General features: G+C 39.7%; 1 protein-coding gene across 2 annotated transcripts; it reads right to left on the bottom strand.

The window, feature by feature from the left end:
- Nucleotides 1–2,933: 2,933 nt before the first annotated feature.
- Nucleotides 2,934–7,817, bottom strand: LOC142095281 (uncharacterized). Of its 2 annotated transcripts, none has more exons than XM_075178225.1 (2): nt 7,769–7,817; nt 2,934–5,064 (listed from the first exon to the last, which is right to left on the bottom strand). In XM_075178225.1, the coding sequence occupies exon 2, from the start codon at nt 4,979–4,981 to the stop codon at nt 3,560–3,562; it is 1,422 nt and encodes a 473-aa protein (XP_075034326.1). In that variant the 5' UTR covers nt 4,982–5,064; nt 7,769–7,817; the 3' UTR covers nt 2,934–3,559. The 2 variants fall into 2 exon arrangements, with proteins under 2 accessions (XP_075034326.1, XP_075034327.1); XM_075178226.1 differs by having other exon boundaries at nt 7,727–7,803.
- Nucleotides 7,818–14,503: the final 6,686 nt, after the last annotated feature.

The following is a 14,503-nucleotide window of genomic DNA, read 5'->3' as shown; positions in this document are numbered from 1 at the left end:
CAGTGAGATAATAGAAGCTGGATATCGAGACCAGTTACTGGCTCCTGCTGGACTGATCAAGAAACGGAGGCCACAGTGAAGGATTGTGAGGTCCAGAGTGATCTTCATTCATCCTCATTCCAATAATATTATCCATTGTTACCTTATTACCGATTGTGATGTCATGAGCAGTGTCATTGACAGCCATCCACTGTGATCATGTCGGTCATGTATTTTATGGATCATTTCCAGGGGCAGTATGGAAATCATGAAATTCAGTGTGCCATTGTTTTACAGGCATTGATTATACTGATCATACTCTGTACCTCATTTACCAAGCAGACTGGATGTGCACCGCAAATCCCCTAAATGATCTGCATGCACACCTACTCTTCCACACACATGAAGGGGGTCTGTGGGGAGTTGGAAAAGTCTGGAGAGCAGCACTGGGCAAAAGTGTTAACATCACATTAAAAGCCAGATTCCTATCACTCCAGAAAAATTACATTGCTCAGATTAGCCATAATAAAATTTCGCACTTTTTTGTGTTTGTTTTGGGTTTTTTTTAGGTTGCTCAAACTACACCTAGAAAGTTCTTCTCTGCTGACTCTAGGACTAAACCCGATATCTATCGTTTCTGAACTAATACAAAAATCCAGAGTGGAGTGAGAATGTTTTGAGCTTTATATAAAGCTTTTCTCCCTGACGACCCAGAGGCTGTAGTAACCAGAGTTCTCAGAAGATTCCATACAGGATTAACATTCCCAACTGCTTAATTACTCTCGTAAACCTTATGTCAGGATATATATAGGCTCCATCCCTTGATGGCGGCCAGGCAAGTTCTAGTATACTGCCGCGAGATTCGTTCCGACGTTGATCCCAGGAACCAGTTTATCCTATTTCCAGGCACACAATACCTATATACACAGCAATCAATATGCACATTATGTGTCCCAATATACAAAAGGTGTTTCCTCAGAAACCTCCTCTCTGGGGACAACCGTGTAGGTCTACATTAATAGATCACTTTTTCTAGAGATCTACTGCTACAGAAATGTAGGGGAGAGTGTGGGTCAGGTCCCAACTGCCTTGACATGATTCCCGCACAATCTAAGAGTAAAATAAAAATTGTCTTTAAATGTCCTCATCTTCTCCCTTCCCAGTCCCCCATAATGATGTCACCAATTCTCTGTGACATCGGAACATTTTCCATGAATATAACATAGAATAAACATGACCCAAACCTGTAAAACAGAAGACCTGTGTTCCTGGCCCTTATACCTCTGTCAGACCTTGTCCAATGTACAAATAATGGAATTCCTATGTATTAAAGAGCTAGCACAGGGATTCAATTATGTTGATAAATATCCGGGGTGTGCACTGATAAACTAAAAGTAGCTTTTGAAAACAAAAGTGAAAAAATTGATCCCCCCTTCTTTTTCCCTATATAAAGTCGAAAAAGAAAAATACATTTATGCCAATATGCAACTAAAAGGAAAGTCTGTCTGCACTGAAACAAAACACCCACTCTAGGCAATAAGTACTTAACTAGTTCCATAATGGAACCTCTTTAATTGAAATGGGTAGCGAGTTCCAGTGTAGGACTATATGATAAAAGGCTTGAGCAAAATTATTTCAGGTGGATTCTGGGTACAGAAATTATAACAGTTATTTAAGCATGGGCCTAGTGTGGCTAGCTATAATATGTTAAGTGTTATTATCTGCTCTATAGGAAAACATAATACACTTTGATTATACAACACAAAAGTTTAAAGTGTGTCCATACATACAGATTAAGTAGTGGACTTCTGCAACTGCATCAACATTAAAAAAAATAAACATAAAAAAGGTACTATTCAGGAAAAAAATCATATATGTCCTTATTTAGTCTAGCCAATGATTACTTTCACGTGCACATTCCCGTAAAAGGTGAGGTCTATGTAGGCAGTACTACAAAACTGGAGAGTGAGAGATACCACAACTGATTTCAGATAGAATGCTGCATATTATCAGAGCACTTGTTTGCAGCCGAGAGTCTGATTGTTCAAAGCACAGAGAACAATGCAGCATAATTGTCCTTTGGCTAATCAACTGCAGGTAAATGCTATGCTAATGCTGATGTGCACTTTGTGATCACATGGGAAAAGTGACCCAGGACACGCTCCATTTGAAGTCACATTGCACAGCCCCAGCTCTATTGCGCAGACTGTATTGTATGATTTCGGCCTACTTGTGACTACAGGCCAGCATCAAATAGGGTAGGCCAGCAAACTGGAAGAGTGAGTGGAGGAGAGGTATTGTAAAAGGCAGCAGACAGGAGGAGATCTAGAGCAGTGTTGTGGGTAGGGGAGATGACAACTTACCTGCAGTGATGCTTCCAAATCTCTGATCATCATTTTTTTATATAGCGCCACCAATTCTGCAGCACTGTACAGAGAACTCATTCACATAAGTCCCTGCCCCTTTGGAGCTTACAGTCTAAATTCCCTAACACACACACATACACTAGGGGTAATTTATGTCAGCAGCTAATTAACCTACCAGTATGTTTTTGGAGTTGATCTTCAGTTGTCTGTAGGTGAAATGCGATTGTGTTTAGGAGAAGAGCTATGTCCACAAAACAAGAATATTCTCCCCCTGTCATTTATTGTACAAAAATCTAAATCCACATTTATGTTCCTGAAGGTGAAAAGCAGTCTCAGAGGTACACAGTGTATTGTATTTCTCATATTGGTAGACTGTATCTATCGTTCATCTGTCAAGTGATACCTTATCATGGAATAGAACAGATACATATACTACTGTCATATAACAAAGCCGGAACGTCTGTATCCTTTACACACCAAACTGCTTGGCTATTATTATTATTATTATTATAACTTTTCTTTTATACCGAGTCTGACCTCTGGAAATCCCTAAGTGAATGTCCACTTGCACCATGGAATTTAAACAAATAAACCAAAAGATATTTTATTATGCATGACTACATTTCTTTACCAATAAACCAATCGAAACCACCACATAATAGATGAAAAGCCTTAATATAATACTGTGCACTACTTATACAGTAATATTGTCTACATAAATCCCCACATAAAACAGAGGGAAATAAAATTGCCTATCTCTGGAATCATATATGGTTGATAACTTGTGTCATATAGATATAGGTAAAAAAAATAGTAAGTAGCCCGATTGGTGGCATCAGATCACCGTCGTATGCCATACTTGCAATGGATAATAATTTTCCTGTCCATACATTTTTATTCCTCTTTTTCCAAAACACCGTTTTCAGGGATAATAAAAGCACTGTTAAAAGATAAAAACATGTTTTAATCCTTTAAACCCCTTTTAACTTCTCTCCATCAAACGGGCAGATCTGGATATCAGTTCTGATACCTCAAAGTGGAAAAGGAGGGACGGATGTCCTTTTAGTGTTCTATTCCCAAATAATACATTCTGATCTCCAAATAACCTATATCACAAGGTATAAAACACTTTGGTTGTATCCCATAAATTATATGGGAAAATACAAAATACTGGAAGTAGAGTACCGTAGATATAGATCTGTTAAAAATATCAGCTACTCATAAAGGTATGTTTTATGTGAATTTTTATGTCTAAATAGAGATGATTTGTTGGAAAAAGGTTTCCCACATTCCGAGCACGAGAAAGGTTTCTCTCCTGTGTGAATCCTCATATGGGTAACAAGATTTGAGTTGTTGGTAAAGCTTTTGCCACATTTGGTACACACAAATGGCTTTTCTCCGGTGTGAATCCTTTGGTGAGTACCGAGATTTGCTTTGTTGGAAAAACATTTTCCACAATGAGAGCACACAAAAGGCTTTCCACCAGGATGAAACCTGTGATGTCTTACTAGCTCCGAGCTACTAGTAAATGTTCTTCCACATTCTTTACACACGTAGGGCCTCTCACCTGTGTGAATCCTACGATGTACAACAAGACTTGAACTCTTTGTAAAACATTTCCCACATTCTGAACAGGAATATGGTTTTTCCCCTGTGTGAAATCTTTGGTGTCGTACCAGTTCTGAGCTACTGGTAAAGCACCTTCCACATTCATAACATGAAAATGGCCTTTCTCCTGTGTGAATCCTTTCATGAATGACTAGACTTGAACTTTTAGTAAAACATTTACCACATTCTGAGCAAGAGTATGGTTTCTCTCCTGTATGGATTCTCTGGTGGGTGACAAGGTTAGCACTCTCAGAGAAGCATTTCCCGCAAACAGAACATAAAAATGGTTTTTCCCCTGTGTGAATACGTTTATGTCTAACGAGGCTTGAGTTAGCAGAAAACCACTTTCCACATTCAGAACATGAGAACATATTTGTTCTAGGGTGAGTTACTGCATGTGAATTTTGGTTTAATGTGTTTTCACAGTTGGGACACACTTTCTCTCCTTTATAAATGCTCTGAAGTGTTGCTTTTGCAGAAAACAATCTCCCGCAGTCAGGACAAGAAAGCTCAGTTTCCTGGTGAATTTCCTGATGGTCTAGAAGATCTAAACAACTACTGAAAGACTTCTGACACACGGTGCAGTTATACGCGCCGTCAGTGGCGTATGTTTGGGTAGATTCGGCAACAATAGACATCTGCTGTGTCTGACCTCGTTCACATACCTTGCTTTCTGTCAAAGTATATTCTGGGAGTATGGGACAATCATTTTCTGGTAGTTCTTCTGATGGGGAGTCTGATAAACGGTATTCATTTGTAAAGGTAGATGTATATTGTATCTGTGTATGACCTGTGGGTGTATAAATCGCAGTATCTCTAAGATTTCCTTCTTCACATGAGATGGATTTCTCTTTAATATGACCAGATGTGTAATTTGTGGTTTTGCCAATGTCAGATTCCATGTGATTTAGCCTAGAATATAGCTCAAGTCCCTTCTTATTATGATCAAATGCACGATCTGTGGCACTGTGTCTTTCATTAGAGTTAGATTCCTCTGTTGCGCTGTTTCCCGTCACGGTCTCATTCATTCCTACTGGGCTTCCAGCATGGTCTTATACTGGTGGAATATTGGCATGGAGTCCAGTAGACACATATGTGAGTAGAGCGCCATCTATTGGAAAGAAATGTGCAGTTATTAGCAATTTTGTTTGTTCCCAATACTGCAGCTCTGTTTAAAAATAAATTGTATAAACTGGATTTGTTAAAGATGACAACCACATACTCTAAGTCAATGTGGCGGTCACGGACTGCCCTGAGGTTTATTATGAAGGAGCAAAAACCTTTTCACATGGTTCCCATGTCCCTGATCACTGCACACAATGTTCAAACTGATCTGTGAAAGTGACATTATCACGTAGAATCACTGATAATTTATATCAGTAACTGCCCTTTATGCAGATCCTCTTTACACTAGATCTGGAAATCCCCTTTACACCAGATCTGTAGATCCTTATTACACCGGATCTGTAGATCCTTATTACACCGGATCTGTAGATCCTTATTACACCGGATCTGTAGATCCTTATTACACCGGATCTGTAGATCCTTATTACACCGGCAACAGGGAAGGCCTATAGGGATTTCATCTGACTTTGAGTAACCAAAAAAAAAAAAAGCTGTGCAAATGAATTGAATAGCAAAAGATAAAAGCACTCCGCTGTGCAAATATTATACTAACATGCTCCAGCTTAGTGAGATGAAATGCCCCATTATCGGATAGGTTCATTAAACAAGCACACAATTAGTAAAGGTGATTACAAATTTTGAACACCGAATTAAAAAATGTATTTTCAGGACAATTTTCCCACATTCTGCTTCTCATGTCTCCTGTGTGTGTTATAAACAGAAGTATTCCGAAGAGAAGTGAATCTCCGTATAAGGAAACAAGATAACGGGAGGCAATAGGAGAAAGAACAGGAAACTTTTTACCAGATGCTGCCTACATCGTTTCTTTATGACCAGTCTTATTTGTTAAAGGTTTATTTTTGTGACCAAATATCTGTATGGCCTAAATTGTTAGAAGCTTTTGTCTGTTTTTAAACTTGCCCAGATGTTTCAAAAACAGTGATAATGATAATTTAATGCACAAAAGTAATAAAATGTATCATGTATGCAAACACACCAGGGATTTTTACTCAGTCAGGAGCCATGACAATTACTATTAGATCTTTGTGTTCATCTACACCAGGCCTGGCCAGCCTGTGGCTTTCTAGGTGTTGTGAAACTACAAGCCCCAGCATGCTTTGCCAGCAGATAGCCAAGTGATAGCTAGCAAAGTATGCTGGGACTTGTAGTTTCACAACACCTGGAGAACCACAGGTTGGCCAGGCCTGATTCACACACTCCCACTCCTCCATGGAGAAATAGACAGTGACATCCTGACACCTTATAGGAACCTGACACACACAATGATATAGTCATCACCCAGACACATCCCCTGGTGTTACTGTATAATGTCCCATTCCCAGCAGTCACCTCTCCAGTCAGCAGCTGAATGATCTTGTTGGTGAGTTCTAGAATCCTCTGTTCATTGTTTCTCTCATGTGTTTCTCTCATCAGTGAGTGAGGTGGAGGTTCCTCACCCAAACTCTGGGTATCTTAAACCGGTAAATCAATTACATTACATAGGTTAATGATGACACAATAATAAGTATATACATTATAAAACATCTAAAAAAATAAAACAAGAATAAGGATTAATTCATGATCTATAAATTATCACTAGAACGGCATAATGAATAAAGTTGACTTCATAAATGTTCATACAGTACTTATTTACATAAATACATAACATTTGTTAAAAGGTATTTCTAACTTCCACATATACTACCTGTAAATGGGTACCAATAGCTGCCAAATTATTGGGCTTTTTCAACAAACCAACTTTATTGATAGTAGCAACTTCCAAATCTCAGCTTAGAGACAATTGTTTAAAGTGAGATGCTAAATATTGTCTTATCCATGCAGCAGTTGTTAATTGGTTTATGCTAATAAGTATTATTTCTATATGAATATATTGAATAGGTACACCTGGACTTAATATATAAGGATACATTTCTTAAACACAGATTTTGGGGGAGTCTCTGCACCAATAGATAATGGCTTAATACCTCTAAAATTCATCTTGGGGAGCCAAGGTGATCATTTAACCTTTCCATGCAATTGACAGCTAAATTAGTGGTTAACAAACATCAGCAGATTGTATACCTAGGCAATTCAGAAAGGAAGCAGACAATAGATTTCCAGACTAGACTTGCCATGGTAGTGAGAGCAATACAACCAGCATTACTGTAACAGGAATGAGTTGCGGTGGGGACATCACTCAATTGCAGCATTTCAGTTAGTTATGTCTGCCCTGTGCCCCTGTGTATGAACCTACCCATTTACAGTACGTGACTGTTACCTAGGAGACTGCAAAACCAGTCCGGTTGATTCTGGATAGATCTGGAAATATACTTTTTTTTAGGCTATAATAAACTGGCTTTTGAAACAAATGCTTGCAGTTTAGTCTAGGTATAAATCAATTATAGTCACCAAAACTTCTGCTGTACATTTTTTATATTTTAGACCTGTATTACAATCACTGCTGCCATGTGTCATAAGTAGCTTTAAGACAGTGAAATAATATGTATTTTATTGGAAAACATAATTAGAATTGGAAACATTTTTTTTTTTTTTTTTCATTTAAAGACTTTTATAACCATGCAGTCCTGTATACAATGTTATACACCTTTATACCATATCAGCTGAAAGAAATCCAAACAATGATTCACTAGATATAATTAACTATTTGGAGACACCCAGTTCTGACTTACTGCAGATCTCCTTATTGTGTGATACACCGAAACCCACAGCCGGATAATGCTCAGCGGAAAGGTACCACTTGTAAAATCTCGGCTAAACACCGCTTATAATTTCTGTCTAAACTAAAGAAGACATTTTATCGAAGACAGTTTCATGCACTCTAACAACGATTATTACCAAGTAAAATGGCCGATGTCGTTAATGAAGTGGAGACTGATAGAAATCGGGTAAATTCGGCCTCTTTCATTTAGAACGTTGTGGTCTCAGTAGAATATAACGCTCTCTGATAAGACTCAATTTTCGGTTCAAGTCTCATTGCTTATAGAAAGTGTCGCGGGAGGGAGAATAAACTTTGATTTCTGTTGATTTCAATAACCGTATTATTAGTACCACACTCAGATTTACTAACTGTGTATGTGATGCTTATTGCATTGTTCAGCACTGTGTAACAAATTGTGAATAAATACATGTTTACAGTCAATTTTGGAATACATATCAACATGCTTGAAAAACATACAAATATTTCCGTGTACGATTTAATAACATTTGCCTTTAGAAACAAAATATTTTTATAGCTGTTTTACAAACAAAAAAATCAGAGAATAAGGTATTATATATGGAAGTTTACTTCTCACTGTGGTTATTATTAACAATTATTTGTGTAGAGTTTTACAATGGTTAAGTGATATCCCTGATTAGCTAACTTAGTACTTTATAGGGGTATAATCTATGTATTTAATAAGCAGGGGCACTATTATATGTGTATATAATAAGCAGGGGCACTATTACATGTGTATATAATAAGCAGGGGCACTATTACATGTGTATATAATAAGCAGGGGCACTATTACATGTATATATATATATATATATATATATATATATATATATATATATATATATATATATATATATATATATATATACTAAGCTGGGGCACTATTACATGTGTATATAATAAGCAGGGCCACTATTACATGTGTATATAATAAGCAGGGGCACTATTAAATGTGTATATACTAAGCAGGGGCACTATTACATGTGTATATAATAAGCAGGGACACTATTACATGTGTATATAATAAGCAGGGGCACTATTAAATGTGTATATACTAAGCAGGGGCACTATTACATGTGTATATAATAAGCAGGGGCACTATTACATGTGTATATAATAAGAAGGGGCACTATTAAATGTGTATATACTAAGCAGGGGCACTATTACATGTGTATATACTAAGCAGGGGCACTATTACATGTGTATATACTAAGCAGGGGCACTATTACATGTGTATATAATAAGCAGGGGCACTATTACATGTGTATATAATAAGCAGGGGCACTATTACATATGTATATAATAAGCAGGGGCACTATTACATGTGTATATAATAAGCAGGGGCACTATTACATATGTATATAATAAGCAGGGGCACTATTACATGTGTATATAATAAGCAGGGACACTATTACATATGTATATAATAATCAGGGGCACTATTACATATGTATATAATAAGCAGGGCACTATTACATGTGTATATAATAAGCAGGGGCACTATTACATGTGTATATAATAAGAAGGGGCACTATTAAATGTGTATATACTAAGCAGGGGCACTATTACATGTGTATATACTAAGCAGGGGCACTATTACATGTGTATATAATAAGCAGGGGCACTATTACATGTGTATATAATAAGCAGGGGCACTATTACATATGTATATAATAAGCAGGGGCACTATTACATATGTATATATTAAGCAGGGCACTATAATTAAGGTATTAAATGGGAACACAATCAGAGGTTTATTTAGTATTGGGGGCACTAGTTTTACGCTCCTATAGGTTGGTGTTGTTAGTGCGGATCGTACATGGTCTCCGGATGTTCTTCTTTGAATCACCACACAGCAGTGGGACAGAGAACCCTTGAGTCCCCAATACAAGTAGGACACCAAAAATTACCTAACGTCAAATTTATTATTCAGGAACAACATATCACTAAAATGTTCTTTTGGGGGGCAAATAATGATTAGCAACAAATACCATATAATTACAAATTTCTAGTTATAAGTAATTCTACTCACAATTATTTTACTCCTAATATAACACAATATTCACTTTCTTTGAGTGTTTTGGCAACAGTGATGGAAATTGCACAGCAGATTTAAAAACAAATTTTGGATAAGAAAGTAAATGACTTCTGCCTTGAGTATAAAACCGGAGTGATGCAGGTAGAGGGGGGTTTGTAGTACACACATGCTGCAGAAGGTTGCTTGCAAAAAACAATGGTGGGTCTTCAAACGGGCTCCTCTGTCCCTCTATCAGTTCTCCTGGTCACTGCTGCTCCTCTGTCCCTCTATCAGTTCTCCTGGTCACTGCTGCTCCTCTGTCCCTCTATCACTTCTCCTGGTCACTGCTGATCCTCTGTCCATCTATTGGTTCTCTTGCTCACTGCTGCTCTTCTGTCCCTCTATCGGTTCTCCTGCTCACTGCTGCTTCTCTGTCCCTCTGTCAGTTCTCCTGGTCACTGCTGCTCCTCTGTCCCTCTATCATTTCTGCTGCTCCTCTGTCCCTCTATCACTTCTCCTGGTCACTGCTGCTCCTCTGTCCATCTATCAGTTCTCTTGCTCACTGCTGCTCCTCTGTCCCTCTATCACTTTTGCTGGTCACTGCTGCTCCTCTGTCCATCTATCAGTTCTCCTGCTCACTGCTGCTCCTCTGTCCCTCTGTCAGTTCTCCTGCTCACTGCTGCTCCTCTGTCCCTCTATCATTTCTGCTGCTCCTCTGTCCCTCTATCACTTCTCCTTGTCACTGCTGCTCCTCTGTCCCTCTATCAGTTCTCCTGGTCACTGCTGCTCCTCTGTCCCTCTATCAGTTCTCCTGGTCACTGCTGCTCCTCTGTCCCTCTATCATTTCTGCTGCTCCTCTGTCCCTCTATCACTTCTCCTGGTCACTGCTGCTCCTCTGTCCCTCTATCAGTTCTCCTGGTCACTGCTGCTCCTCTGTCCCTCTATCACTTCTTCTGGTCACTGCTGCTCCTCTGTCACTCTATCAATTTTCCTGGTCACTGTTGCTGTCACTCCAGTTCATTAACTGTCTTTTTTTTATCTGTTATCCTCTATTTTCTCTTTTCACAAGGCTCCTCAGCCCTCTCTCTGTTGCTCTGCTTCCTTGAATCACTGTCTCCACAGTCTCATCATGTTTCCTGTCACACCAAACACAGAACCTTTCAGCAGCCCAGAAAGACTGGGCTTTTCAGGGTCTTAAAGTCTCTCTAGTATCATGCTTTTCATTTCCATACCCGATTACATGCTTTTACTGGTATTAAAAAATGCTAGAAAATGCATTCTTTTTAATGCCCCTGAGCAAGTTATAGACTTAAATGAACAATATATTTGTAGGGTTATAGTAACTATGTAAAGCTAAATTCTGTGGGTGAAATTGCCATTACTACCTCATTTAGTAAGGCATTCCACAGCCTAACCACCCTTACAGTACCCTTTCTAATACAACAAGGCAGGGAATGACAACAGGCGAGTGGATGACAGCTGTAGAGCAGAGGACACATTGGGGAAGACAGTGGGGAGGTTGTAGAACAGTTAAGGTGTTTGGCCTCACCCCCGCTGTCAAATGACGCGTTTGCGTCATTACGTCATGGGGGTGGCTCCAAAATGACGCATTTTGGAGTCCCGCACCCATCACGCCCTCCTCCCCCGGCCGGCTCCCGGAAACCAACTTTCTAAAGCTGATAAGTATGATTGTATCCACTGGCAATTGGTATTCAATGCCAGAGGTAATTCTCTGAATACAGTAGAATGGTAATGTAGTAGCAGTATCAGTAGCAGCAGACACCTGAAACAATGGGAATGGAAAAGAATACTCTACAAAACAACTTGAACAATTCTGGATTCCATCTGGACTGGACCTTAACTGTCCTTAGACCTCCGGACTTGATCTGGACTTTCTTGGTGCCTCTAGCAAACTACCCTCTGGCAATGACAGAGTCCCCTCTGGAATTGACAGTTCCCTCAGTAAGCCTGGCAGCTTGCTCTAGTAACCTGCCAGCTTTCCCTTATAGATTGGCAGCACTTTTGGCAAGACTGGCAGCTTTCTTGGTCAGATTGGCAGCTCTTTCTGTCAAACATGCAGCTCTCTCTGTGGAACTTACACTCTCCCTAAAGGATTGGTAGCCCTTCTAATCTACTATAGTGCTTCTATGATGTGGGTGTCCTCTATGTCTTTGCCTTGCTTTGCAGCCCTTGTCCCCACTGTCCTTATTCTCACAGAGACTTCTCTCATTTGAAGGCTCAGTGGGTGTGGCTGTGCTGTTCTATGCCTCCCATTGGCTCCACTATATATGACAACATCAGCATTGGTCACTCCTACCTCCTCTATGGTTGCATTCCTGCTTCTGTCTTTGACACCAAGCTGTCACCCATTGGTGGATTGTGATGTAATTTCCTCTGTACTCGCTCCTTGGCCATGCTGGGGGATGTAGTTTTTAGCACCCGAGCCATCGCTCTGCTTCTACACTGGCCACTAGCTGGACTATGCTTTCTGCACCATGTTCCAGACTGGGCTGTGACTTCAACTCTAGTTACTATACTAAGCTCTTTTTTCTACAATAGCCACAGAATAGGGCCTTTTTTTTCTACTAACCACCAGATTGTGCTCTACTTTCTACACTTATCACTAGACTCCGCTGTTTTCTACACTAGTCACCATATTGGGCTCTGCTTTCTCATCTAGTCACTAGTCACAAAACTGGGCTCTGTATTCTACACTAGTCACAAGACTGAGCTCTCCTTTATCATTTATTCACTAGTCACCAGACTGGGTCTGCTTTCTAATCTTGTCACTAGATTGGGTTCTTTCTCATCTATTACCTACCTAGTTACCAGCATGGGGTGGTGCTTAGCACACTAACAACCAGAAAGGCTTTGCTGCCTAAATTATTCTACTAGCCACCACAGTGAGCAGTGTGTAGTATATAAGAAAAGAAAAAAATAGTAAAGCAAATTTTAATACAAGTGAACCTGTAGGGCTGCAGAGGGAGGGAGACTAGTTAAGCGCACATTGGGTAGAATGGGTGACAGAGGGTAATTTTGCTTCTAATTGCTCAAATAGCATGGGGACTGGGCATTTGTCAACTTTGTCTTGTATGTCGTCGATCTGCTTGCTCCACCACTGGTTTTAAGGCCTGTACATACAATTTGGCAGACTTGTGTAGAACTTGCCATGAAACTTCATGAAGGAAAATATGTTGGAATTAACGATACACAAAGTTATTGCAAAGCTTTCCATTGTTCTTATAAAGAAAAATATTTCTTTAAAAATGTGTACAGGGCGGCTTTTTGTGACAATGCCTGCTACAAACAGTAGTAAAACAGCCTGTTTGAAGCCCCACCATTGTTTTTTGCAAGCAACCATCTGCAGCATGTGTGCTACAAACCCCCTTCTACCTGCATCACTCCGCTTTTGTACTCAAGGTAGAAGTCATTTACTTTCTTATCCACAATTTGATTACAGGGGATGATGGTAAGAGGAGGAAAGGAAACACAGGAGACCACTCATGGCTGCCTGCTGTGTGTGTAAACCATACTTGCCAACTCTCCCGGAATGTCCGGGAGACTCCCGAAATTTGGGTAGGTCCCATGGACTCTCCCGATTCCCGGCCGCCTCTGCAAATTAAACGGAGAGGGCGGGGCTTAGGAATGCTGTGTTTGCGTCATTATGGCCCCACCCCCTATTTTTATTGGCTAAGATGATTACTGCTTTGGGGGTGGGGCTAACGGCACAATTCTTTGAGCCCTGCCCCACACACCCGTATGCCACCCGGTCCTCCCGGGACACAAGTTGCCAATGTTGGCAACTATGGTGTGAACAAAGTTACAGAATGTCATTATAATAATAGTAACAAGGATATTTATAAATAGAGGATTGCAGCAGATATCTGAGATATCTGCTGTGCTCCCAGCCTCTTCAATCGCAAATCCAGTCCCCATAGGCGTCTATGGAGACGGCAAACTTTGCCCTATTCGGAGCTTCGCCCTGATAGCAAACGCCATCTGCAGATGGCGCTAGCCATTATAACCTATGGGGTGAGCATCTCAGGAGAGGTTTCTTCGGATCCCCCCCTGAAATGCTTCATGCTCTCCTCAATGCAATTTCTGCATGGCCATAGGAATCTGTAAGTAAAGAGATCACAGTCCTGATCACTTTACTATAAACTATTCACTGGGACAGGATCCTATTGGATCCACTGTCCAGGCTAAACAATGTTAATAAATAGATCAGTTAAATCAGTTCTTATCAATGCGATAAGAAATGATAACTAACGTGAAAAAAATATGATGGGTCATAGACAGACCCCTTAATCTGTTTTATCTTTGTAATTCACCTCCTGTATATAGCAGCACATGGCATGCTTCCTTCATGCAAAATCTAAGTGCACCATCTGCAAAAACTTGATCTTTCTGTTATCACAGATATTGTATTACTAGTGAAAGCTACACATTATCACTCATCACTTATTTTACACTGAGTTCTTAGCTGTCCATGACTAGTGCTGGTTTGTTAAGTTCTAGAATCTAGAACGTAAAACAAGTTAATCATTCAGTTTATTTAAAGTCATACATCAAACACTCTAAAAAAAATCTTTGACATTTGATTCATTTTCTCTTTGGAATCCACATTGTCCAAGGTGTTGGGATAATCAGACTGCCACAAACATGACATGT

Source organism: Mixophyes fleayi, chromosome 6 (assembly GCF_038048845.1).
Source record: "Mixophyes fleayi isolate aMixFle1 chromosome 6, aMixFle1.hap1, whole genome shotgun sequence".
NCBI classification, from domain to species: Eukaryota; Metazoa; Chordata; class Amphibia; order Anura; family Limnodynastidae; genus Mixophyes; species Mixophyes fleayi.
Note: the sequence above shows the minus strand (reverse complement) of the source record. Positions and strands in the feature narration are given on the sequence as shown.